The sequence below is a fragment of the Rattus norvegicus genome, chromosome 14 (genome assembly GCF_036323735.1).
Source record: "Rattus norvegicus strain BN/NHsdMcwi chromosome 14, GRCr8, whole genome shotgun sequence".
Lineage (NCBI taxonomy): Eukaryota > Metazoa > Chordata > Mammalia > Rodentia > Muridae > Rattus > Rattus norvegicus.
In genome coordinates this window covers 85,599,968-85,627,275 of record NC_086032.1, presented here as the reverse complement: position 1 = coordinate 85,627,275, position 27,308 = coordinate 85,599,968, and the positions used below count along the sequence as shown (strand labels likewise).

General features: G+C 50.2%; 1 protein-coding gene, 1 long non-coding RNA gene and 1 other non-coding gene across 7 annotated transcripts; all 3 read left to right on the top strand.

Moving 5' to 3' along the window:
- The first annotated feature begins 4,490 nt into the window (after positions 1–4,490).
- LOC102547700 (uncharacterized) lies at positions 4,491–7,565 on the top strand. 2 transcript variants are annotated; one of them, XR_595898.4, is made up of 4 exons: positions 4,491–4,703; positions 4,970–5,041; positions 6,399–6,480; positions 7,243–7,565. It is a non-coding gene; the product is annotated as an uncharacterized LOC102547700 (long non-coding RNA). The 2 variants fall into 2 exon arrangements; XR_005493400.2 differs by having other exon boundaries at positions 4,522–4,703; positions 7,381–7,565.
- On the top strand, positions 5,239–5,371 carry LOC134478783 (small nucleolar RNA SNORA9). Its single transcript, XR_005493626.1, has one exon. It is a non-coding gene; the product is annotated as a small nucleolar RNA SNORA9 (small nucleolar RNA).
- Positions 7,566–11,515: 3,950 nt separating the features above from the next.
- On the top strand, positions 11,516–26,657 carry Myo1g (myosin IG). Of its 4 annotated transcripts, none has more exons than NM_001134843.1 (22): positions 11,516–11,730; positions 13,213–13,421; positions 13,573–13,666; positions 14,403–14,568; positions 14,792–14,845; positions 15,237–15,338; positions 15,566–15,682; positions 16,114–16,338; positions 16,426–16,571; positions 17,319–17,433; positions 17,600–17,770; positions 17,990–18,060; positions 20,407–20,481; positions 20,798–20,930; positions 21,435–21,601; positions 21,984–22,191; positions 22,817–23,040; positions 23,539–23,683; positions 24,883–24,987; positions 25,201–25,314; positions 26,149–26,303; positions 26,377–26,657. In NM_001134843.1, the coding sequence occupies exons 1-22, from the start codon at positions 11,636–11,638 to the stop codon at positions 26,531–26,533; spliced, it is 3,048 nt and encodes a 1,015-aa protein (NP_001128315.1). In that variant the 5' UTR covers positions 11,516–11,635; the 3' UTR covers positions 26,534–26,657. The 4 variants fall into 4 exon arrangements, with proteins under 4 accessions (NP_001128315.1, XP_006251280.1, XP_006251283.1 ...); XM_006251218.5 differs by having other exon boundaries at positions 11,517–11,730; positions 15,237–15,347; XM_006251221.5 differs by lacking the exons at positions 11,516–11,730; positions 13,213–13,421; positions 13,573–13,666 and having other exon boundaries at positions 14,429–14,568; positions 15,237–15,336.
- Positions 26,658–27,308: the final 651 nt, after the last annotated feature.

Below are 27,308 nucleotides of genomic sequence, written 5' to 3'. Positions count from 1 at the left end.
AGGAGGTATTAATCAATCACCTCCAATCCCCAGCTTTCTGGATGGAAGAACAGGTTCTACACCCATTTCTCTGAGAGGACCATCCTGTGTACCTAACGGTCATGATTTCCCTGGAGATCTGTGGGCACAAGGACCTTCGTACTGGGCTCCCAACAGGCTTGGTACTTTTCACAGAAAAGGCTGAAGAGAAAGAAAATTGCCAGGAGTTTGAGGTTTGAGGGCAGCAGGGGTTATACGGCAAGTCTCTGTCTCAAAGTAAGCAAGCAAACAAACCCGAAACAAAAAAGACAAAGACAAGAATAAGGCAGGGAGGGAGAGGAGAAGGTCCTGATTAGATACTAGGAGTCCGTCCTCTGTGAACACCTCACAGGCTTGGTTAGAAGCTGTCTACTGTGGGCACCTCACACTGTGGACATCTGTTCACACATTCTATTAGGGTCTGTCCACTCTGTGCCCTCACATATTTTGGATAGGGGAACATAGGTGTCTTCTTCTAGCTTGTCTCAAATTGGGAGCAAGGGTATAAATTAGGGAAGCCGTCAAATATTAATCAGGTCCTGAATATTTGGAGCTGGCCCAGAAGTTATAAATTGACTTTTTGGTTGTCACCGGAGAGCTTCCTGCAAGTCTGACTTACACCAAGCTGGCTTCCTGTGACAGTGTTTATAGCTGAGGGTTGATTTCTTGTGCAATCTGCTGCTGGTTGTCCATCAGACTTCACAGGATATAAATAAGTGGTCTGATTGTTTAAGGGATTAATGTCACTCAGACCCCAACGAAAACAGCTAGAATCATAATTCAGTGATTTATGCATGTTTTTGTTTGTTTGTTGTTTGCTTTTTGGTTTTGTTTTTTTGTTTTTTTGTTTTTTTGTTTTTTTGAGTCCAGGCTGATCTCAAGCCTGATACATCGTCACCCTTTCAACTCTCCCTCCCTGGATTTAGTAGCCTGGCTGAGTTTGAGACCAACATGGTCTGCTTGGTGAGTTTCAGTCCACCAGTCCATCCAGGACTGAGGGGGGTGATAACTTGTCTGAAGATAACCAGAAACAACCTTACAACCTTCCCCTCACCCACATCAGGTCAATCCAGGGACAGCCTCCGCTCTATACACCCACAATCAATCACAGAAAAGCCACTTTGGGATGGTTTATTTTGCCAGTTCATGATTTCTATCTCAGGTAGAGCAGGTTTCTCTCGTTACCATTAAGGAGCTGATAACATCCAGGACTATTAGCCCTGCGTAGCGTGCCAGCCAGTCTCCAGTAACTACAGCGGAAACTCCTAGAAGGGCCAGCTAGAAAACCACAGGAATCTCTCCTGGCTCCACTACCAGGAATACTGCAAAATAAGATTCAGGCTCTGGATGCTGGGAGAGCCACTGAGAGCCAGGTAGCTGCCGCCAGTCAGAGCCCAGAGCAGCTAACACTAAGGAAGCTGCCCTTTGCCTACTTTTGATTCCAATCTACACTGGAAAAAGAAGCCAGACATGACAGCACACTCACATAATCCACTTAGGATCAGAGAGGCAGGAGGATCAGTATTTCGAGGTCATAGCAAGATCAAGGCTGGCCCAGGTAGGTGCATGAGACCTTGTCTCAAAAAACCTACTGATAGGACCTGCCTGCCTGTTGTTTCTACCAATGAATTTTATGTTAGTTACTTCTTGGTTACTGTAATAAAACATCAGGAGCGAAACAACTTATAGAAGAAAGAGTTTTGGGTGTAAGGTTCAAGAGTTCATCACTATGAAGGTAAGAGACACACAGTAGCAAGCACGGAGGCTGGAGCAGGAAGCCGAGAGCACACATCATTTGCTTTTTTTTTTTCCCCCGGGAGCTGAGGACCAAACCCAGGGCCTTGCGCTTGCTAGGCAAACGCTCTACCAATGAGCTAAATCCCCAACCCTGCTTTGTTTTTAAAGATTTAAGTATTTCATGTGTAGCAGAAAGGGGCATTGGTTCCCACTAGAAATGGTTGTGAGCCACCATGTGGTTGCTGGGTATTGAACTTGGGGCCTTGAGAACAGTGCCCATAACCACTGCGCCATCTCTCCAGCCCAGTTCACATCTTGAAGTGTGAGCGCAAAGCAGAGAGGAGAAACCAGGAAGGGCGAGAGTTTTTAAACTCTCAAAGCCCTCCTCCACTGCACACTTTCTCCAACAAGACTGAACCATTGCTCTTAAACATCCCAAAACAGTGTTACCCGCCAGGATTCAAGTGTTCAAACCCACGAGTCTGTGGGACACGTGTTCACCCAAACCAAGAGAGATCTGAAAAGAGCCTTGATCTATGAATTTCTTTTATCCTGTAACTATAAAAATTCCGTGATTTCTATAATCATATCTGGGGGTGGCACATTCTGGTTTCCTACAGATGTAAGCCTGAAAAAAAAAATTAGCAATTTGACAAGGGAACAGCAGTTTTATCCAAGGTGGCTTACAATATTTTGTCAATATGAGATGATGACTCTTTAAAGGAAATGGCAAAGTAGTTTATTCTAAGCCAAATATGTGCGACAATGGAGAAACATGGATTCAAGCTATACGGAATAACATGCTCCTCCCTGGAAGGGGGTCACGTGCCCTTTCATAACAGCAGAGCCAAGGAAATCCTTAAGTGGATGGGTTTACCAGTTACACTGATGGAGCATCGGGGAGCCTAATACGGCACACAGCGGAAATCCCCTCTGTAGGTTCCAGAAGTTCTTACCATTCTTTTTTTTTTTTAGAATCTTTTTTTTTTTTTTTCGGAGCTGGGGACCGAACCCAGGGCCTTGTGCTCCCTAGGCAAGGGCTTTACCACTGAGCTAAATCCCCAACCCCAGTTCTTACCATTCTTAAGTGTCAGGGACAGTGGAGGCTAGACGTCTGTCTGCTAAGCTTACTGATAAGTCGCAAGAAGCCTACTTATTAATTAGGTCAATATAGAGGCTGGCGATACGTGGCTGTTAAAAGGGACTAGAGAGGTGTTGGAAGGATGGCTCAGTGGTTGAGAGTGCTTGCTGTTCTCTCAGAGGAGCACAAGGAGTTTGGTGTCCAGCACCCACATTTTATGAGCAGGCCTCTGAGGACACTGCATGTGTGCATAGAGACATGCACACATATGTAGATATCCCTAGATAATTGTGCTGCTTGATTTGAACATTCCATTTCTCCACCATCATGGTGTCCTAGTCAGCCCAAACCGTGTGTTCAATATTCATTAAGAATGTGCCATTGGGGGTTGGGGATTTAGCTCAGTGGTAGAGCGCTTGCCTAGGAAGCGCAAGGCCCTGGGTTCGGTCCCCAGCTCCGAAAAAAAGAACCAAAAAATAAAAAAATAAAAAAAAGAATGTGCCATCGGGACTGGAGAGATGGCTCAGTAGTCAAGAGCACTGGATGCTGTTCTTAGAGGACCTGGGTTCAGTTCCCAGCAACCACATGGCAGGTCACGACTGTTTGTAACTCCAGTTCGAGGGGATCTGACATCCTTACACGGGCAGACATTCAGGCACATAAAGATAAATTTAAAAAAGGCGGGGGGCTGGAGAGATGGCTCAGGTGTTAAGAGCACTAACTGCTCTTCCAGAGGTCCTGAGTTCAATTCCCACAAACCACATGGTGGTTCACAACCATCTGTAATGGAATCTGATCCCCTCTGTTGGTGTGTCTGAAGACAGCTACAATATACTCGTATAAAATAAAATAAATAAATATATCTTTAAAAAAATATAAAGGAATATGCCATCGGGCTTCTTCAGTTCTCAGTTGGTTTATCTGGGCACTGTATGGGATGTCTGAGCTTCTGACAGGGCATTATGAACCAGAGATTGTTTGGGCTTTCATTATTTTTTAGACCTAGAACTAAGCCATCCACCTCCAAAAAAAAAAAAAAAAAAAAAAAAATTGGTTCTTGTGGTGCTTGTTTCTGCGGCAAATTCATGAAGCAGTTCATGTTGCAAAGGGGAAAAAAGGGAGACATATATTTTAAAAAAGAAAGGAAAAGAAGGGCACTCGTGTCGTAAGCCTTTACTCTCAGCACTGGGAGGGTGGGGGGTAGAAGCAGGTGGATCTCAGAGTTGGAGGCCAGCCTATTCTACAGAGTGAGTGAGTTCCAGGACAGCCAGGGCTACACGGAGAACAAAACAAACAAAACGTAAAGAAAATAAAGATTCTGGAAGATAGGGCTGACCGAGGTTTTCTTTCCCGCCTTCTCTCATTTGCTGGTCTATGCACATCACTTTACCAAGTGTTGGTCTATCCGTGGGCGCCGCGCCCACGTGTTTCCCAGCCTGGGCGCCGGCCCCGAAGGCACAGCCTGAATTGCCCTGGCTACCTCCGGTTCCAGCCCCTAGCTTTGTCACCCGGATTACTAAGAGGATATGATGTAGAAGGCAACCGCCGAGGCTGAGGTCCGCCTGCGGTCAACCACCAACCAACACCAGGGCGGGCCCAGCAGGCGCAGCCCGCGCTTGAGACCACGCCCTGGGACTGCTGACGTCACCATCCTTGAGCCCGCGCACGCGGCTTCAGGGCGGGGCTGCGTGATGTCGTTACATGCGCGCGCCGCTCGCTGCTGTGGCCATAACTTTACGGACACGTGTGCGCATTCAGATGGCAGCCATGGTTGGCGGCTCCTTTGTCGCATGTGCTGCGGCCCTCACCTTTTCTGCATCCGTCGTCATCAGGGTACAGGCGCGGTGCAGGGCTACTTCGAGTCCAGGTAGGAATTGGGGAGCTCGGTAGCAGGAGGTTAGCCTGCGGTGAAGCAGGGACGTTTTCCCCGTGGGGAAACACGTGCCACCGGGTGATTCACGCCTGTTTCTAGGGGATTCCCTTTAAACCTCAGCGAGTCCTGCGGGAAGCAAGCGGGGTCTCCCCTCAAGAGATTTTTTTTTTAATTTTCTTTTTACGAAAGAACGTTTGGAGGGCATACAACTGGGTGATAGGCCCAGGCTGGAGCTGAATGTGTCTTGTCTCCCCTCCTAGGTGGGCATCGAGGCCAGGTGAGTGGCCCCATAACGTGGAAGGGATGATCGAGTTCTTCTAGAAGATGTCCTGGTAAGTCAGTTGTGAAAGAAAGGTGGCCTCTTCCAGAGAGCCTTACTCTTCAGCCAGAACAGAGGTTATCTGGGGCCTCTGAAGCCAAACTCCGTCGTATCTTGAATTCACATTCAGGACTAATCTCCCAAGAGTTCTCAAGGGAAGGAGAGACTGCGATGTGGACTGTGGGTTGTACAGGGTTTTCGTAATGCACTTAGCAAGCCTCCAGCGTGCTTGGGTCTGCCGTGACCCTGTGCATTCCTACAGTGCTTGCCAAAACAATTGTGAAGTGGTTTGAGGCCTTGCCCTGCTCTCTCCAGAGCAAGGTTATAGAAATTTCAGACAGTACGACAGATACCTGGCGCCTGGGTAAGTCACAAGGGAGTAGAGTTTGTTTCTGTGGTCCAGAGTTAATGCAAACTATTAAGTCCTTAAAACAATTACAAAATACAGCATGAGTTCAAGTAAAACTCGAGGTGTGGTCACATGGTGTTTGCTCCAGGTGGGCCCTGGGCCTGGTTCTTAGCAAGCAAGAAAACCAGGATCGGAGAGACCCAAGATGGTAGAAGCCTGGCCCGTGTGCCAATAGCTAAGGAAGGCGTCCCTGTAGCGGAAGGCATTGGTGTTGGGAGGTATTTTTTGGCATTAAGACAACCAGTTAGGTGAGGGTGACCTTGAACTCCCAATCCTTAAGCATGGACCTTCGTGCTTTACCTTGGGTATGTTTCGTGCCAGGGTCTCTGGCCCTTTGAACTCAGATCTGCCTGTCATTTCCTCCCAAGTGCTGGGGTGAAGAGTGCCACCACACCAGGCCCCCATTTCAAATCTTATGTATATGAGCACTCTGTCCTATTCAGACACACCAGGAGAGGGCATCGGATCCCATTACGCTGCTTGTGAGCAACCACGTGGTTGCTGAGTTGAGCTTGAGACCTCTGGAAGAGCAGTCAGTGCTGAGCCATCACTCCAGCCCCTTAACTCAAACCTTTATTCTGTTTTGTGTGCATGTCCCTGTGTGTGGGCCCGTGGATAGCATAGATCATAGCGGTCAGAGAAGAATTGCAGGAATTGGTTTTCTTTCCCACCATGTGGGTCCTGGAGACTAAACTCGGGTGGTTGTAAGGCAGGGCAGCAAGTGCTTTTCTCTGCTGAGGCTGTCGTTGACACACGTTACTGTGTGAAGTGGTTGTTTGTCCAGGGGTTGTGAGGTTGAAATTTGATAGCAGGCATCTCCCATGCTGTTTTCTCAAGGGCCAGTCGTGGCTGAGTTGTGCTAAAGGGAAGTGTCCTGCTCTTAGCTGTGGGGTGTAAGGTCTGTGGACGGTTGGCAGCTTAGTGTTATGTGTTTGGCTCACCGACGCTTCCTTCCGTCTAGGAAACCTAAGTTGCTGGAGCTCGAAGTGACTTGATGGCACTTCAGAACCATCGGGCTGTTTCATGGAACTTCCACTGAAGCGGTAAGTGTGCAAGAAGACACTCTTAGGTCACATCTGGAATTTTGTCTCCTGTCAATTAGGCTGGCCTCAAAGTTGCTACGTAGCCAAGGGTGGCTTTGAACTCCTGATCTGGCTTTGAACTCCTGATCTCATGCTTCCATCTCCCAGGAGTTTGAATTATGGGCCTGGGCCAGAAAGCTCAGGCTCCGCTTCTGTTTGACTTAGTAGTTGTCCCGTCATTCAGTCACCTGGCTACAAAAAGTGTATTTAAAAACAAACGAGGGCTGGAGAGATGGCTTAGGTTAAAAGCACTGACTGCTCTTCCAGAGGTCCTGAGTTCAATTCCCAGCAACCACATGGTGGCTCACAACCATCTGGAGTGGGATCTGATGCCCTCTTCTGGTGTGTCTGAAGACAGCGACAGTGTACTCACATATATATAAAATAAAACAGGAAGCCTGTGACCTTTCCATGTAATGAGTCGTATGACTAAATCTCAGAAAGGTTAGCTGTGTTGAAGTTTATGAAACTATTTTGAAATAGACTTTCTGGGTCCTGGTTCTTGTAGATGGCATTTGCCTCTGGTTTGATTTCATCATGGTGTACATGAGGTCATGTGTCTTGCCGGAATGGGAGTGGACCATGGACCTCATGGCTTACTGGGGGTGCAGTCTAGCTAGGCTTTGTTACTGCCCCTCAGGGCAGTGGGCTTTTACAACAGCCCTTAATCTTGTGATAGTACCTCCTTATCACAGCATTACTTGGTGTTTCTAATCTTTGCAGGTGCGGAAATGGAGACTGAAATGAGACTCCAGCTGTGTTGATCGCTTTTGAAGCCTCCTTGGCCTTTAACAAAGCAATCCGTAGTTTCTGGTTCCTGGCCTAAGCTTGATTCTATCTATGTGTTTGTCCTCCTCCCAGACTCCTTCAGATTTTGAATAAGGAACCCAGCTGTGCCTATTGTCTGACATCTGAATAGAATGAACCGCAGCCATTGTAGCCAGCTAGAGGAAAACACATCTGCTAATCAGTGCTTCTGGACACTAGATCAGGCCAGACTGGGCTTCGAAAGTCCCAGTCTCAAATAAATGTGATTTTATATATAATTGTCTTAGCCTGTTTTCTTTCCACATTACATGTGGGGGGGGGGCAAACTGACTCTGGTGGCAGCCCAAATGAACCAAGGTGCCTTTCCATTCTCAATCAAGCACGTGCAGATGACGACGACACACACCATACTGGATACATACTTTCAATGACCGTTTGGAACTTTGGTTGAATGGAGGAGGGTTGCTGCAGTTGTGGTCACATCAAGGCTTAGTTGGGATGAGGTACAAAGGGACTACCTCGAGATCCTGAGGATCTGCTCTTGGCTGATAGAGTTGAGGGCCTAGCAGTCAAGGGTATGTGTTTCCAGTCCCTGTATCAGGCAGTCAAACCGGTTCTAGAGGATAACCTGGCATTCCCTGTCTCTTCCCATCCCAGGGTACATAATTTGGTCCAGGCAGTGGTTGAGCGCTCCTTTAATCTCAGCACTGGAGAGGCAGGCGAATCTCCAGTGAGCTTGAGGCCATTTTGAGTGTGTTTGAAAACCCATATCTTACTCTTCATATACCAATAATTGTCAGGACCAAGAATAGGAAGCCAAGTAAGGGATATTCCCGAGTATCGACTATTCAGCCTAAAAGTATAGTCTGTCCATGGGTATGTCCGCAGACTAGCTCACACAGGCATTGTTATGAAATATAGTGGGCAAGGCCTGGCCAAGTCGGCCATTGAAGGTACAATGAGTAAATTTTAGTTTTCATTACTACAGACAGCGAATGAATGGGACAGTACCCAGACATGCCAGGCCCTCAACAAAAACTACCCAAACAAGAGACCATCCACTCCCGCGCCCAAATGCACACACACAAACTTTAAAAATGGGTTAAAAAACTATGATTCATGGGTTAGAGGGATGGAAGTTAACACTGCTCTTCCAGAGATGCTGAGTTTACTTCCCAGCAACTACATGGCTCACCGTCCATGTTGGGATCCAATTTCCTCTTCGGGTGTGCATGAAGATGGCACTCATTAAATTTTATATATATATATAAAGCTATGGTTCAATTTTATGGGGGAAGCTAAGGTATGGGTGGCAAGACAGTTGTAAAGACCATACTGGTGGGTGCCAACAAAAGATGCTTCGTGCTGGGAGACACATATACCCAAAGATGGTCGATTTGCCACTAAACTAGACAGTGAAACTGCCAGGGTTTCCTTAGTCCCTAGCAGACTGGAGTGGGTGGTGGCTCCACCCTCTTGCCCTATCTGCAAGCTTGATATAAGGGAGCTTCAAGCGGGAACCGCCTGACCAACTCTTCTCTTAAAATAACTGAAGCTTCTGGGTTTGGTGTGGAAAGGGCCCATAGTTGGTTCAATCCAGGGAGAAATTAATATGTCGTCTTTTTAGCTTCAATAGTAACTCCTGTGTGGGTCATGCCAGAGTCTCAATCACGTGCTGACAGGGTGTAGAAACAATCAGAGTCTAATGCTACACCTGAGAGTCAACTTCGAACCTAAGAATGATCTTGGGATTTTTAAGTGGTTAGAAGAAAAAAACCCCAAATACACTATACCATGACAGGTGTAATATTAGATGATGACAGAGTTCCGTGTTTCAGACGTTAACTGGAACTCACCCATGTCCCTTCTTAACTTGAACCACCACAAGTCCCAGAGCTTTTCAAGGCCTGGGGTTTTTTTGCGAAGTGAAACCCAAGGGTGGGAGTCCCCGGGTTGGGGAAACCCTACCAGAGCACCGCCCCAGAAGGCTGCAGATGGAATGTTCTCATATCAGGCTTAAACTGAGGCAGCGTGGCTTGGGCTGAAGGGCTGTACTGCTCCAGGGAGGAGCCGGAGCCCTACCACTGGATCTAGGACAGTTTAGACCAGTGGCTCATCTTCTCACTAACGGTGCCTGCTTTTACCACATGGTGGATTAGAACTTACAATTTCATTAGACGTTTGCATTATCAAGGAATTTTAAAAATCAAATGGAATGGTTGGAATACAACTGTCAGCCGATGATAATGATGCACGTCTTTAATCCCAGCATGTGGGGGGCGACGCCGGCCTGTAGAGCTAGTTCCGGGACAGTCAGGGGCACACAGAGAAACCCTGTTTCAAAAAACGAAGCAAAACCAAAACAAAATACAATTGTCAGATCACCTATGAATACAAGGTCTCTCTCTAAGCTGGCCTGCAAATAACTTATTTGGGAACGTTTAGCCTCCTCCCAGCATAGGAGAAGGGAGCAGAGAGAGCTGCTTGCTGGCAGACCCTGTGATCAGGAGGGAGGACTGCACAGAGAAACCTGAGTGTCACCTAGCCATTTTAAAATGTTTAATGTTAACCCAACAATGGGCTGAGAACTATGAGAGCTTGGAGCCCAGAGCTCCAAGAGATAATGGTCTTATCTCAGAGGCTGGATGAAAGAGTGTATGCAAGAGGGTCCTACCAAAGGGTGGCCCACTAGAGGGCTGCACGGTGCACTCCTCCCCTCCCTTGTAACTGTGGTGAGAAATTGCAGGGTGCTGAGTGCCTGCCCCCACATCTGCTGGGTCAGGCAGGAAGTCTATGGTTTAAACTCCATTGTGCCCACGCCTGGCTAATGTTGAGCTCTGGGGCAGCAAATATGTGGCTGGGTAACCACAAGGGGTCAAGAAATATCTGTTGGGCTGGAGAGATGGCTCAGAAGTTAAGAGCACTGGCTGCTCCTCCAGAGGGCTACAGTTTACAGCTGTCCAGCCCTCTAGCCCTCTGCAGACACCCGGCATGCATGTGGCGCACTTACACAGGCGGACAAAGATGTTTCAAAATAGATGTTTCAAATTTGAAAAGAACTATCCCTTTTGTTGGGCCTGGTACAATTCCTAGCTACTTTGGGGGAGCTGAGGCAGGAGGCCAGCTTGGACTACAGAGATAGAGGAAAGAAGAACGAGAAGAAGAGGCAAGGGAAAGGGGGGTCTCTATGAGCAAGCAGATTAGGTGCAGCCAAGGTTGGAAACCAACCCTCAAAAATCTTGTGGCAAGTAGGGGCTTCTGTTGTTTTGAGACAGTCTTGCTATATCAGGCTTTCAACTCACGTAGACTATGTGGGCCTTGAATTTATGACAACCCTCCTGCCTTTGCCTCAGCGACCTCCACCTCCACCTCCTTTTTATTTTTCGGAGCTGGGGACCGAACCCAGGGCCTTGCATTTGCTAGGCAAGCGCTCTACCACTGAGCTAAATCCCCAACCACCCCCCCCTTTTTTTTAAGAGACAGAGTTTCTCTGTGTAGCCCAGGCTATCCTGTAGATCACTCTGTAAACCAGGCTGGGATCAGCCTGTCTTTGCCTCCTGAGTGCTAGGATTAAAGGCATGAGCCACCACACCCTGTTATCTTCCAAATTCTCCTGATACAAGGTATAGTCCAGACTGGTCTCAAACTTGCAGTAAGGTACAACTGTGAACTTGTGCTCCTTCTCCAAATGTTGGGACTGCAGACATGCACTACCATGTCCAGAGTTGTTTGTTTTTGTTAGTTAGTTAGTTAGTTAGTTAGTTAGTTAGTTAGTTAGTTAGTTTTTTGAGATAGACTTTCTCAGTGTAACCAGCCCTGGCTATCCTGAACTAGTTTTGTAGTCCAGGCTGGCCATGAACTCACAGAGATCCCCTTGCCTCTGCCTCTCAAGTGCTAGGATTAAAGGCTTGTGGCACCATGTCTGGCATCTGTGCCCAGTTTTTAATAGTGCTCTGAAGATTGAACCCAGGGCTCTGTGAACATTGGGCAAACATTCTACCAACTGAGTTACATTCCCAGCCTGCCCATAATCTTTGGAGTGCTTGGGAGTACAAGTACGTACCCCCATGCCTTGCTTGGAAAGAGCTTGGAGGAGGCCAATAAAGATCCCATCAGAACAAACCGTTAGGCACAGGCTTTGCGGGCCAGGGAGCAGGAAACAGTGCCTGAAGCACCCAGGCAAGGGAGTAGCAAGTGGGCAGGGCCAAACTCCCCCGGCAGAACCCACTTCCTACTTTACTACAGTTCTGCAGGAGTTAGGCAGTGCTGGGCCTCCCCTTTCTGTCTTCCCCTTGACCTCTGTACAGAAAGCTCTGGCGTCCTGGTCTGGAGGCTTCCAGTGGGCAGGATGGAGGATGAAGAAGGTCCTGAGTATGGGAAACCAGACTTTGTGCTTTTGGACCAACTAACAATGGAGGAGTTTATGAAGAACCTACAGCTCAGGTAGACATGACATGGGGGTGGAGGGTGCTGGGTTTCTTCCTTCCTTTCCTCCCTTCTCATCATCCACGCCGACCTGACAGAAGCACGGAAGGTACCCTGGTCCCATCGTCAGGAATGGGGACAGGGCTACACATACCTAGACAACACAGGCTGAAATGATAGCATCTGCAGGAGATAATGGCCACTCCGAAAGTAACCAGCTGTCAGAAATGGAGCTGCCCACTCCCTCTCACCACACCCTGGTTAACAAGCCCAGAGCATGATAACCTCTGAGAAAGATGGGCAAAGGCATGGGGACCAGGAGCTATACTGCATTTCCTCTCTGTACCTGCTGATGCTTCTTCTCTGGGTCTCATGTGGGACCTGACTTGAGTTTCCTTAAGGAACTCCAGAATGAAGTGGGCTCCACCCCAGAATCCCAACAATCGAGTTGTTCCTGGGAGGGGTCCCAGGCTCACTGAAAAAGGCAAGGAGGGGTCCAGGAGCTAGAAGCAGGGCATGACAAATGGCCTTTTGTGCGGCTGGACTTCATGCCCACCTCCGAGGGAGGTCTGTGTGTGCTGGGAAGCTCTTTAGAGAGCAACTGAGGACCAGGACTCTCACCGGGCACAGAGATGGAGCCCCGAGGCTGACACATGGACAGCACTATCCAGGAAATGAGTTCCTTGCTTTGTTAATCTACCTCATTCTCATGAAAAGCAGGCTCACAAGCATGCTGTCCCTGCTCTGTGTGCTTAGCAGAGGAGGACAGTGGGTGCACGTCACACAACTTGTAGTCCCTAGGAGTAACTTGTCAGAAGGGGCAGAGAAAGAGGAACCCTGAAGAGGCCTGCCTGGGGTTGGGCGGGCCCTACACACCCAGGACTGTTGGGGCCCCAAGGAGTAGGCAGGCCAGGACCCCTCCTAGAGCATGAAATCCAAGAGAGGCACAGCCCTGGGCTCCTGTTCGTAACTTGGTTTGTGAACAGAAGGGTGGAGGAGTTGAGATGGGATGGAGAGGGGTGGTGGCCATGGCTGGGGGGTGCGAAGACCAGCAAATCACCACCCTATGATTTGGGTGGGGCAGGGTGAGTCCCCTTCCGGATCTGGTCCCGCCTAGACTCTGAGACAGGAAACAACCAAGGCCCCCCTTCTCTGGGAGAGTGCCCTTTTCTCAGTCTCCGCCCAACTGCCCTGCAGGGGGTCACCTGGGACCAGCCCTGATTCTTGTGAAAGACCCAGGACTCTTTTCACCTTTGTGGAATGGATCCTCCTGGTTCCAGAGACCTGAGCATCCTGGCAGAGAGCAGTGTGGACCACACCCTTTGCACTGTGCTGAGCACTACTCTGGGTGCTTACTCAGGATGGCACCAAGGGGTCTTAAGTCAATGAGGCCCCTTTTCTCTTCTCTTTCTGGAAGGGAGTGAGGACTGCTTGAGGCCTGCCATGTGGGCCTCTCATGGATGTGACTATAGAGGCCTTGTTCTGTTCTGCCATACCCAGGTTTGAGAAGGGCCGTATCTATACCTACATTGGCGAGGTGCTGGTATCTGTGAACCCCTACCAGGAACTGCCATTGTATGGGCCAGAGGCCATTGCCAAGTACCAGGGCCGTGAGCTCTATGAGCGACCACCTCATCTTTACGCCGTGGCCAATGCTGCTTACAAGGCAATGAAGCGCAGATCCAGGGACACCTGCATTGTCATCTCAGGTACCTGTCCCAATGAACTGGTTGCCAGAGACACCCTTCATTAATAAATGTGGATGATGGTGCTTCCACATCTGTGGGTTGGACTGGGACAGGGATCTGGGTCAGCGGTACCAAACCCAGCTGGTTCCATCATTTCCCATCTTCTCGGCAGGGGAGAGTGGAGCAGGGAAGACGGAAGCCAGCAAGCACATCATGCAGTACATTGCTGCTGTCACCAACCCAAGCCAGAGGGCTGAGGTAGAGAGGTGAGCACTGAGGGGTCCCAGCTGGGTTGAAGCTTCTTTGCTAGGGGAAGAAGGGCCCTGGACTAGGAAGAAAAAAAGAGAGTAAAGGCCAGCTTAAGTCACTCTCTGTTGGGAAGGCGCCAGGCTGCTCCCTGAGTTCTAAAGCCACACCAAGGACCTTTCAGATATAGGAGGTGAGATCCAGCCAAGGTGTATGTACCCTGCCAATTGGGGAAGGGGTGGTATCAACAGGGAGTTGTCAAAAGTGTCTCAAAGCAAGGCAGGGAACATCTGGGGGGAGCCGGCAGAAGTCTGGAGAAATTGGCAACCTAGTGAGAGGGTCAGGCAGGCAAATTCCAGCTGCCTGATCCAGGAGATAGGCTGGTCTGTCCAGTCCTCTATTCCCCATACAGACCCTGCAGAAGTCTTAGCCTGTCTCTTCTGTAGTGATGTGGTAGGGGCTTGCAGGACAGTAGTAGGGATGTCAGTCATCACTACTATCTGTAGCAAAAGATCTATTGCAAAACAGATGAGTCACGGGGAATGGCCACAAGAAACAGCACATAGCATTTGCTGAGCACCTGTTCTGGGCTCAGAGCTACACAGACAATGCATGTGACACCAGCAAGCTGGATCCTCCCAGATCTCAGCGCCAGGGAAACTCTGAACAAGGTGGACCACTCAGTCCCTCAGAGTCAGCTCAGCTTCCTGGCCCATCCCGGGATGCTTTGTTTTTAGACAGTGCCTCTGTCCACAGGGTGAAGGACGTTCTTCTCAAGTCTACCTGTGTGCTGGAAGCCTTTGGCAATGCCCGCACCAACCGCAACCACAACTCCAGCCGCTTTGGCAAGTACATGGACATCAACTTCGACTTCAAGGGGGATCCTGTTGGAGGACACATCCACAGCTACCTGCTAGAGAAGGTGGGGAGCTTGGCTGCGGACGCCCTTCCCCTCCATGAGAGACCTGGGGATTGGGAACACAGTGACTTGATGTCGAATGGTAGGAAAACAAGAGTTCTTTGTGGCTCTTCCCTGGGCTTCAGCGTTCCTGTGTCCCAGGCTGCTTTCTGCCTGGTAACACATGATGGGGCCCCTGATACAGATATCCTCCCAGTCTGGAATCCAACTCTCCCTCTTGCCTCAGTCTAGGGTTCTCAAGCAGCATGTGGGGGAGAGGAACTTCCATGCTTTCTACCAGGTAAGCCTCTCTGAGTGGAGAGGGGATGAGAGTTAGCAAACAGGAGAAGCAGGGAGGGGCAGTAGGCTGGACCCGTCCTCCATCCCTTCCTCACTACCCCCAGTTTCCCCTCTCTATCCCACACTAACCTGCCCCCAACCACTGACTTCATTCCCCTAACCCCTATCCCAAACATAATACCTTACCCCAGACACCAAAGGGTGGGAGATCCTTGAGACCAGAGATGTCCTCTACATAGGACACCCAGAGTACATGAGAGTGCCCTGGGACACAGTCAGCTTTGACCACAGGTTCTGTGTCTGAGTCATCCTGTTTCTGTTGGGGGATGGGATTGGTAGAGGAGGGTCCTTGAAACTCGGTGTCCTAACTAAAGAACTTGTGTGCCCTTCAGTTGCTTCGGGGCAGCGAGGACCAAGAGCTGCAAGAGCTGCATCTGGAGAGAAATCCCGCTGTGTATAATTTCACGCGTCAGGGAGCTGGGCTCAACATGGGTGTGCACAATGTGAGGGCAAGGGGTACAGGTCTCAGCCAGACTCAGGGACTGGACAGTGATTGGCTCGGGCCAGATACAGGATGAACAAGTACCAGGGGTGGAAGAACAGGGATTCGTGGAGGAGAAGGGATGGGGCGAGCAGGTGCCAGAGATGGAGATCCGAGGTCTGTGAAGGGCAGGTTTCCTGGGTCCACGTTAGCCTGGGTGGTAAACGCCTTCTCCCCTAGGCCTTGGGTAGTGATGAGAAGAGCCACCAAGGAGTGATGGAGGCCATGAAGATTATCGGCTTCAGTCCCGAGGAGGTAGAATCCATCCATCGTATCCTAGCCGCCATATTGCACCTGGTGAGCTTGGCCTGGAAGACCTGGGAGAGTGAACTCCCTGCCTGGGAACCTCCAGAGGGGAGGGGTTGGACTCACTAGTGATATACCAGTTGAGCTGCCTCCCTCCTCTGCTGAGACTAAGTTGGCAATGCCCAGGAAGGGTCTGGGAGAGCTTGTGCTCCTTAACAGCTGAGCCTTGAAAGTCAAGCCTCTGGCACTGTGGCCTCAGTATTCCTCAGTAACTTTCAGCTTCAGTTCTCTTTGAGAGGCCCCAGTTGAAGGCTTTAGAACTCTGCCACGTCTGCAGTCCACAGTGATTAGTAGACCGTCTGAGTGGAAGCTGTGATTCCCATACCCACACCTTCTGCCTTCCTTCCTTCTCTCCATCCAAAGGAGAGCTAGGCTCTCTGGACACATGGAGCCTAGCCTGTTCATGGTCCCTTCATCACCAGGGAAACATCGAATTTGTGGAGACAGAGGAAAATGGACCACAGAAAGGAGGCCTGGAAGTGGCAGACGAGGCCCTGGTAGGATATGTGGCCAAGCTGACAGCCACCCCCAGCGACCTCGTTCTGCGAACCCTGCTGGCTCGTACAGTGGCTTCAGGGGGCCGAGAGGTCATTGAGAAGAGCCACACTGTGGCTGAGGCCAGCTATGCCCGGGACGCCTGTGCAAAGGTATTCTCAGAGGAGTTGGAGGGAGAAGCCATGGTAGTAAGACAGAAATATTGGGCTGGTAGCACAAAACACCGTGCTCTGCTCCAGGCAATGTACCAGCGACTGTTTGAGTGGGTTGTGAACAAGATCAACAGCATCATGGAACCCCGGGACCGGGACCCTCGGCGTGATGGCAAGGACACTGTCATTGGGGTGCTGGACATCTACGGCTTTGAAGTATTCCCTGTCAACAGGTAGGCAAACCAATCAACCCCTTCTGTACCTTTGACCCTGTAACCACCGTGGCTACCAGAAACTTTGGTTGGTCTAGAAGGAAGAAATGTTTGGCTTTTCCTGCTGGTCCTTGAGCATTCTTTTTTTTTAAAAAAAAATTGTTCATTTATTATATATAAGTACACCGTAGCTGTCTTCAGACACACCAGAAGAGGGCATCGGATCTCTTTACAGATGGTTGTGAGCCACCACGTGGTTGCTGGGAATTGAACTCAGGACCTCTGGAAGAGCGGTTGGGGCTCTTAACCACTGAGCCATCTCTCTAGCCCCAGTCCTTGAGTATTCTAAGTTTGCCTTATCTGTGTCCCCAGCCAGTTAGGGAACTTGATGGCAAGCAAAATTTGGGGGCTCATTCACCTCCCCTATCATTTTTTGTTTGCTTGGTTTTTTTTGTTTGTTTGTTTTTGTTTTTTGGGACAGGATTCTCCATGTAACAGAGTCCTGGCTGTCCTGGACTTGCTTTGTAGACCAGGCTGATCTTGAACTCACAGAGATCCGTCTGCCTCTGCCTCCAGAGTGCTGGGATTAAAGGCATGTGCCACCACACTGCTTCTCTGGATGGTGGCTCCCAAGTCCATTCTAGGGCAGGGGTGGTAGGGCAGAGAGTTCAGACCCCACAGTGCAGAGGGCAGGAGAAAGGCAGCTGCCCATCACTACCTCCCTCCCAGAGAGTGAAAACCCCTCTAAGGCCCCGCCCTACCCCCCAGCTTTGAGCAGTTCTGTATCAACTACTGCAATGAGAAGCTCCAGCAGCTCTTTATCCAGCTGATTCTGAAGCAAGAGCAGGAGGAGTATGAGCGAGAAGGCATCACCTGGCAGAGCGTGAGTACCTGGGCTGGGGGAAGAGGGGAGCTGGCGGCAGTCAGGGAGGGGGCCTTAGGAGCCTCGTGTGACCTGAGGGTGCTAAGCCAGCTTCGTGCAGGGGGGACATGACTGGCTGGTGTTGGAAGGTTCTCTAGGGCCTCCCTTCTGGCCGTCTCCACTTCAGATCGAGTACTTCAACAACGCCACCATTGTGGAACTTGTAGAGCAGCCCCGCCGAGGCATCCTGGCTGTACTAGATGAAGCCTGCAGCACGGCAGGCCCCATCACTGACCGGATCTTCCTGCAGACCCTGGACACACACCACCGCCACCACCCACACTATTCCAGCCGCCAGGTGTTCTCGCTGTCCCCCATGTTAGGGCAGCACAGAGGGCGGGTGGGACACACGGAGGAGTTCCGACGCTCAGGCCTCATGGGGTTCTTGGCCAACTTAGCCTGATAGCACTAAAGTCACAGTCACCTCTGTCCAGCAAAGGTGATCGTGGGATTGTCCCTTTGTGTAAACTACAAGGTTACTCCCATCGTCTGTGTCTTACCCTGGTCTGTCCCATAGCTTTGCCCTACGGACAAGACCATGGAGTTTGGCCGAGACTTCCAGATCAAACACTATGCAGGGGATGTCACGTAAGTCCCACCCAAAGTCCCAGGAAGCATAGATACAGGACAAAATTTTATGTTTCGCCCCATCTGTATGCATCTAGAAGTTCTTTTAAAATACTCAGGTCAGGGGCTGGAGAGATGACTCAGAGGTTAAGAGCACTGACTGCTCTTCCAGAGTTCAATTCCCAGCAACCACATGGTGGCTCACAACCATCTGTAATGGGATCCGATGTCCTATTCTGGTGTGTCTGAAGACAGCGACAGTGTACTCCTCATATACATACATAACTCTTAAAAAAAAATACGCAGGTCAAACCAGGCATGGTGGCATACACCTTAATCCCAGCACTTGGAAGGCAAAAGGAGGCAGATGTCTGTAAGTTCAAGGGCATCCTGCTTTACATAATGACTTCCAGGACAGCCAGGGCTACATAATGAGAGACTCTGTTAACAAGAACAACAGAAAAACTAATAGCAAAATATCCACTCCTGAGCCCTGCTCTATCCCTGTTATTTGAAGGACTTTCAAGTTGAAAAGTGAATCCCAGAAAGCCAGAATCCTGCATTTCCTTCCCCCCCTTTTTTCTTCTCTTTCTTCTTTTTCCTTCCTTCTTCCCTTCCCTTCCCTTCCCCTTCCTTACTTCCTTTATTTCTTCTTTCTTTTTTGGCTCTGAAGATCAAACTTGGCGCGCTGTGTGCATGGTAGGCAAGCGCTGTACTGGTGAGCTGCCTCCAGCCCTTATATATTCTACCTACGTTGTGACTACACAGCCCAGTCTGACCCAGAGCCTGCCGTTCCCCCGCCTCAGCCTTCCAGTTGGGATTATGGATGTGTACCACCATGTCCTGGTTAAGATCCTGCATTGATTAGTCCCCAGGTGAGGGCTCACCGCAGTCCCCAGACACCTGTCCTAGTTTGCTTTCTATTGCTATGATAAAGACGATGACCAAAAGCAACTTTGGGAGCAAAAGGTTTATTTCAGTCGCATAACGCATTTGCAGCTCATCACGGAGGGCAATAGGGGCAGGACTGAAGCACAGGCCATGGAGAAATGATGCTTGGTGCTTTCTTACCTTGGCTCCCTCAGCCTGCTTTCTTACGGAACCCAGGACCACCTTCCCAGGGATGGTTCTGCTCACAGCGGTCTGTGCTCTATCACATCAGTCAAGAAAATGTCCCAGGGTTGGAGAGATGGCTGGGGGCTTAGGAGCACTGTCTGCCCTTCTAGAGAACTTGGGTTTAATTCCCAGAACCTACACTACAGCTTAGAGCTGTCTGTAACTCTAGTCTTAGGGGATCTGACGCCTTCTTCTGGTCTCTATGGTCCCATAGACACTCATAGACACACCCATACCCATGAAATAAAAATAAACAGATGAATCTTTTAGAGATTATGAAACAGAAAACATCCCACAGACTCGCCTACAATCTAATGGAGGCATTTTCTTAATTGAGGTTCCCAATTCTCAGACAACTTGTTTCAAGTTGTCAGAAACTACCCAGCACACCGCCTCTGAGCATCGAAGCCTAGATTTTCCTTCTGGAGTTGTCATGACAACTAATAATTTACCCCTCCTCGTTCCTCTCTAAAGTGGATTTGAGGCAACTCGGAGAAATACAGTGTTTGATATAAGCTTCCCAAGGAGAGAAAATAGACAATCATATACCTGTTCCCAGTAACCCATGCCTTTGGTCTTCACTAGTGCTACAAACAGAACCAATCAATATTTATCAATAAACTTTCTAGTAGTCCAAGAACCAAATAATCATTCTGGGGCTCCCATGTCTATGTCACAAGGTTGAAGTTCATCATAACTGTAATTGCTGGTATTTGTAGAAACTCAGTAGACTCGGTTCAAGTACTTTTTAAATTAATTTATTTATTTTATGTATGTGAGTACACCGTCAGACACCCCAGAAGAGGACATTGAATCCCATTACAGATGGTTATGAGTCACCATGTAGTTGCTGGAAATTGAACTCAGGACCTCTGGAAGAGCAGTCAGCACTCTTAACCACTGAGTCATCTCTCCAGCCCCTTGGTTCAAGTCTTTAATGTACATGGAGGAGCACAGAAATTGCATGGCTCTTCCAAAGCCACCCAGTGCACATGTGGAAAATGTAGGACTTGGTGCTGGGACGCCTGGCTTCAGACCTGGGGCCTTAGCCTCTGAGTCCTTTTCCAGGACGGAAAACTTAATCTGAGGAGAACAAGTGTAGGTAACAAGGAGAATGCAGATGTGAGAGACCCAGCAGAGGGTAGCAGGCTGGAAGAAACTGAGCCAGGAAATTAGAGATAGGTGACAGAAGGTGGGGACCTTCTTGGAAGCCTGTCCCTTAATCTACTCTCCTACCCTGGTATTGGTCAGGTACTCTGTGGAAGGCTTCATTGACAAGAATAGAGACTCTCTCTTCCAGGACTTCAAACGGCTGCTGTACAATAGGTGAGCATGGGGGCTGGGGATTTAGCTCAGTGGTAGAGCGCTTACCTAGGAAGCGCAAGGCTCTGGGTTCGGTCCCCAGCTCCGAAAAAAAAAAAAAAAAAGAACAAAAAAAAAAAAGCAATGTCTGAAAAAAAAACAAAACAATAGGTGAGCATGGCTTGCTGGACCAGGATTGGGAATCTGCAGGGACTCTGGGGTTTAATCCCTACTTAACTCACAGACAGCTTGAAGTTCAAGACTAAAACTATGTAGCCATATTGGGTCAGGTGGGCTTTACCCTGCCAGGGTATCTGGGTAAAGCAGCATATGTCTTCAGCATGGATCCCACCTTGCGAGCCATGTGGCCAGACGGGCAACAGGACATCACAGAAGTGACCAAGCGCCCCCTGACAGCCGGCACACTCTTTAAGAATTCCATGATTGCCCTGGTGGAGAACTTGGCCTCCAAGGTATGATCTTTCAAACCCTTCTCCGTGCCCCGGGCACACATCATGGAGGGGCATTCTTGTTCTCTCTGCTTGAACCCTGTCTGCCCCACTGGAGACAGAGCAATGGCAGGCTTTGAAACCAGATACCCCTAGCTCATTGCCTTGCAGGTAAGCTGGGGGTTACACAGGCAGGAGATTGACACTAAGCTTTCTTGAGGAACTTTGGGCCAAAAGTCCGAGAAGCAATTGGTGGGGAGGGTATGGAAGGGTGTGTTAACCACAGAGCATCCAGAAATGGCAACCTCTCTGGGAGGATGGGATAAAGTGGGGGTGGAGGGGCTCCTATCTCCTTCCTGGACAGACCCAGCTCTGAGTTCTGGTTAGGTTCCAGGCCTCTGGGACCCTTGTTCTGCTGTGATTTCGCTTGTCCCAACTCTGCTATCCCAGACACTGAGCCCTGGTTCCTTGAGTCAGGACCCACAGAAATGGCTAGCTTAGGCCTCTAAGCATCCTCTGTTCCTATAGGAGCCCTTCTATGTCCGCTGCATAAAACCCAACGAAGACAAGGTACCCGGACGACTCGATGAAGCCCACTGTCGTCACCAGGTCGAGTACCTGGGATTACTGGAGAATGTGAGGGTCCGCAGGGCTGGCTTTGCTTCCCGGCAGCCCTACCCTCGGTTCCTGCTCAGGTACAAGCTCCCACACCCGTTACAATGGGAGCCATGGCTTCTGTGTGGAACTTAGGGGATAGGAACAGAGAGACTAAATAACGTCTTGCATCATAACGCAGGTTAGAGCCAGTGCAGGTCCAGCCCCAAGGCACCAAAATGTCTGTGAGAAAATCTGGGGAAGACATGTACATGTGCAAGGTTAAATGTGAGGGCACAAGCAGCAGGCATAGGGAGAAACGTGGCGAGGGTTTGCCCACCATGCCATAGCTGTCCCAGAAGCATACTGGCATGATTTTAGCTCCGAGAATTCCTAGTACCTCTACATTCTTCCCAGGGCTGGCCAGGGAGGGGGACTCGTGTGTCCTTCCTGATGCCAAGTACCCACCATCGTGTCTTGTAGGTACAAGATGACCTGTGAGTACACATGGCCCAACCACCTGCTGGGCTCTGACAGGGAGGCGGTGAGCGCCCTTCTGGAGCAGCATGGGCTACAAGGGGATGTGGCCTTTGGTCACAGCAAGCTGTTCATCCGATCCCCAAGGACGCTGGTCACTCTGGAGCAGAGCCGAGCTCACCTGATTCCTATCATTGTGTTACTGCTGCAGAAGGTGCGAGGAGAGGGTGGGGACAGGTGTTCACACAGATCGTGCAGAATGTGCCTCTCCTCTCCCACTCCTGATGGTGTTCCTGATATTTTGAAGTCACGTGTGGGTCCCTGGCTATTTGCTTTGTAGGATGTTCCTGACGGTCACATTCTGGGGATGTCCCTCTGTCTCCAGGAGCCATGGAGAAAATCTCTATCCCCTCTCTCCTCTCTCCCACACAAGCTTTCTTTTTTTTTTTTTTTTTTTTTTTTTTTTTTTTTGGTTCTTTTTTTCGGAGCTGGGGACCGAACCCAGGGCCTTGCGCTTCCTAGGTAAGCGCTCTACCACTGAGCTAAATCCCCAGCCCCCACACAAGCTTTCTTCCCAGGGCATCTACAAGTGCCAGCCTGGGATAGATGAGCTCCTCTTTTCTGAGAGACTACAGACTACTGAGCAGTTTGTCTGTCCTTCAGGGCCATATGCCTACCCAAGAACAAGCCTCTGGACAGAATTGGCTCTAAAGAGCAGAAGGCATGATAGCCAGCCTTCCGGGAGACAAGACTCAGGAAAGATCAAGGGCCAACCTAGAATCAGGAGGCTAGCGCCTTGCTAGTGATGACCCCGTGTCTATTCCCTGTGTTCCATCTAGGCTTGGCGGGGCACCCTGGCCAGGTGGCGCTGCAGGCGACTGAGGGCCATCTACACCATCATGGGCTGGTTCCGGAGGCACAAAGTACGCGCTCACCTGATTGAACTACAGCGACGGTTCCAGGCTGCACGGCAGCCCCCACTCTATGGCCGTGACCTTGTGTGGCCAACACCACCCGCTGTGCTGCAGCCGTTCCAGGATACTTGCCATATTCTCTTCAGCAGGTACCATGCTCAGCCCACCATACGGTTTCCCATCCAGCCAACGTCCTTTGAATGCTTGAGCCCGACTGGGAGACACATCACCGAATCCCCACTCTTAATCAGCAGGGAGATAGGACTGAGTGACATTAACTGGCCATCCATGTGCCATGACTGTCCCGGCACTGAGCTGGGCCAGTGTCAAAGTCTTCACAAGGGAAACTAGCTAGTCAAAACTGGGAAATGAGGACTCCATGCTGGTGTGGACCTTGAAGTCTGAGTTGAAGTTCTCCAGAAAGAGAACACAAAGCAAGTGTCGGATCAGGAGGTGTTTGATGGCTATGGGTTTAGAGGCTGTCTCCTAGGTGCAAACACTGGGTACAAAGAGCCAAGGTCAGAGAGGTAGGCAGGGATTGGGACCCAACGGGCAGTCAACATCGGCTTCAGAAATGACCCTTTAGGGGAAAGGGCTGGAGAAGGGATCAACGAGACAGGCACCTTCTGATCTCTGTCCTCTTCAAGGTGGCGGGCACGGCAGTTAGTGAAGAACATCCCTCCTTCAGACATGACCCAGATCAAGGCCAAGGTGGCTGCTATGGGGGCCTTGCAAGGATTGAGGCAGGACTGGGGCTGCCAGAGGGCCTGGGCCCGAGACTACCTGTCCTCTGTGAGTATTACTCAGGTCCAGGACAATGGGGGTGCTGAGACTTGGCACTGCTGTGGGTCTTACCAGCTATTCTGTCTATCCCGGGGTTGCCTGGCCTGTGGAACCCTCTTCTTGGTCCTGTCCTAAGAGTTCATGCTTCAGGTTTTGGGCTTTTTTTTTTTTTTAAACCATATCGATTCCTAGAGTCTGCAGAGCAGTCCCTGACCCCTGAGAGTCCTGTGTTCTCAGGTATAGCTGCCCCTCATATTCTCTTATATTTCTGGTTGTGAGCCTACCCTTTAATGGCTGAGCCATCTCTCCAGCCCAGCTCCTCATATTCTCAATTATAGTGCCCCATCAGGCACAAACACATACATATGTATGCATACACACAGAGATACACACACACAAACACACACACACAAAACACACATACACACACACACACACACCAATACTTCAATACATCTGCTGCCTTGCTCCCTTCACTCTCAATTGGCTGCTGTAAGTTTGCTATCTCTCGTAGCTTGATTTCTGTTGCTGTGATAAATACTGTGTCCAAAAACATCTCAGAGAGAAGTTTCATTTCAGTTTACAGATTACAGAGCATCATCCAGGGAAGCAAAAATAGAAAACCAGGGCAGGGTCTGAAGCAGAAACCATAGAAGAATACCGCTTACTGGCTCACTCTCTCTGGCCTACTCAGATATCATTTTCAGCATCCCAGGCCCTCCTGCCTAGGGATAACACCGCCCACAGTGGACATGGTCTTCCTACATCAGTTAGCAACCAAGAAAATGCCACATAGACATGGCTACAGTCCAATCTGGAGGGGACAATTCCTTCATTGACTTTCCCTCTTCCTGGGTGTGTCAGGTTGACAACCGATGCTGACTATGACACACACCATCCTGGGTCTCTATGTGGCTGGGTGAGACATGCAAGGCACTCTCGCCTTCTGAAGGCTTTCTCTACAACTACATATATGGGCCAGGCCAGCCAGGCTAGTACACAGGAAAAGGAGGTGGCTAGACTGTCAAAACAGTTCTGTGCCCTTTGCTCTCAGAGAAGCCATGTGCCCAGCTGCTTATTTATGTACAGGGCCTCGATTGGGGCTCCCCACGGTGAAGGACAGTGGTGGTGTTTGGCCGAGAGTTTCTGTCAATCAAGCATGACCCCAAGCCCCTCCCACACATCCGTCTTCCATGCTCTGTCCTCAGGACACTGACAACCCCACAGCTTCCCATCTGTTCGCTGAGCAGCTAAAGGCACTTCGGGAGAAGGATGGCTTCGGAACCGTGCTTTTCTCCAGCCACGTGCGCAAGGTCGGTACTTGGCCTGGAGGTCATGGGGGACAAAGACTGGAGGGACTCAGCAGGGAGACCTGAGACAGCCTCTGCCTAGGTCTGGTTGCTTCTGATACTCTAGAAACGGCCATCCTTGGTCAGCCCGCGAGGAAAAAAAACAGAGAGGGAGGATTAGATGGGCCTGGAGAAGGATGGGGAGTACCAGCCTGGGCTCAGGCGGCTTTTCCGCAGGTGAATCGATTCCGCAAGCGCCGGGACCGGGCCCTTCTGCTCACAGACCGGCATCTCTACAAGCTGGAACCTGGACGACAGTACCGGGTGATGCGGGCTGTGCCTCTGGATGCGGTGAGCACTGTGGACATACTATATCCCCTGTGGCGTGTCTATGAGGGCCCTGGGAGCCCTCCCCTCCTCTTCATGGTTTGCTAGGGATTGATAGACCAGGTTATCCTTAGCCAAAGGATGGCAGTCAGCACCCCTCTGAAAACCCTACAGTGTCTTTCTCTCTCAAGTACCTCGACCCCTCCCCACCCCCACCTCCCACCCCCACCCCCATACCTTCGTGTTTCAGCCAAGCCAAATGGTCCCTTTCTCTGCCTTTGTTATTTTTTTAGAGGGCCTCTTGCCTGTGTAGATCTGAGCCCTTACCATAGCTTTCAGCCACCTCCTGTGGGATCCTGTCCCCTCCTTTGCCTGGCTCTATGGTTATTTGGTCCCCTTTGCATGGGCAGTTTTGTTCCCAATATTTTTTTTCTCACAGGGTGAGGAGTAGCTGGGGGCGGGGATCAGGCCGTGTTATGTCTGGGTCTCCCACCCTTGGTGACTTCATTGCTGTGAGAGTCAAAGGACCACAGATATCACCCTATGTGGTACAGTAGCTACATGCCAGTATGGCAATAAAAATGTCCCCAAAGCATAATAAACCAAGCGTCAGCCCCAGCAGCACACTCCAACAAGAATCTGAACTTGTCTCTCATGGCGCACACTGCTGTTGCATGGTGTCATGCCAATCTTCCCCTCAGTCAGCGGGGCTCAGAGAGGCGAGGACGGCAGGTGGGTGGCTGGACACCGGAGCGGACGCTCTGCCAAGGGCAGTGCTGCCCAGGGGGTGCTCAGGAAAGTCTTCCGGGAAGGAAGTGGTTGGCTTGATGTGACCCTGACCCCAAGCTGTCGTCTCAGGTGACAGGGCTGAGTGTGACCAGTGGACGGGACCAGCTGGTGGTGCTACACGCCCAAGGCCATGATGATCTTGTAGTGTGTCTACACCGTTCCCAGCCACCCCTAGACAATCGAATTGGGGAGCTGGTGGGCATGCTGGTTTCACACTGCCAGGGGTGAGTCTGGGGTCATTTGGGACGTGGGCAGACAGAGCTCTACCACTCTGACCCTCTAATCTTCCTGTTGCAGGGAGGGACGAACCCTGGAGATCCGTGTCTCTGACTGTATCCCACTGAGCCAGCGTGGTGCCCGGCGCCTCATTTCCGTAGAGCCCAGGCCAGAGCAGACTGAGCCAGATTTCCAATGCAGCCGCAGTACCTTTACCCTCCTCTGGCCAAGCCACTGAGCAAGCTCAAGCCAGCCTAGCCTGGTCTCCGCACAGTTCTAGACACCTGGTCTTGACCGTACTAAAGGCTAGGATTTGTCCACCTTTATATAGAATGCCACAAAATAAAGATGCTATATTTGTACCCAGTGTGGCTGTCATTGCCTTGGCCAATGTTACCTTACCCAGCATTCCCTGATAATACACTGTGAGACCACGTAAAGTAAAAGAGGAGGCCTGAGGACCCAGTCTGAAGTGGGTGACAAGATCTCAGATCTCAGGACCCCAACCCAGAGATAGACTAGATGTAGAGCCCATGGTCTGAGTGAAGCGTCCTCCATGAACATGCTGAGTCCAGCTTGGCCATGTAAGGGACAGACAGTATGACATGGTTTCCCGACCCTGAAACAGAGGACGCTTGCTGTGGGCGTAAGGTTTGTTTGTATAATAGTGCACATAGGGGTTGGGGATTTGGCTCAGTGGTAGAGCGCTTGCCTAGCAAGCGCAAAGCCCTGGGTTCAGTCCCCAGCTCCAGAAAAAAAAAAAATAGTGCACATATTTTCACATTCCTCCTGCTAGGAATGTCCTCTCTGCCAAGGTTAGTGACTTCATGATAATCCAAAACAGCACGAATCTGGGAGGCAAGGGTGTCTAACGTCTCAGCAAAATAGTAGTTTTGGGGTTCAGGAATCGCCACACAAACCATATAAACACTAATCTCTGTTAAGAAAGAATAATTTGGGGCTGGGGATTTAGCTCAGTGGTAGAGCGCTTACCTAGGAAGCGCAAGGCCCTG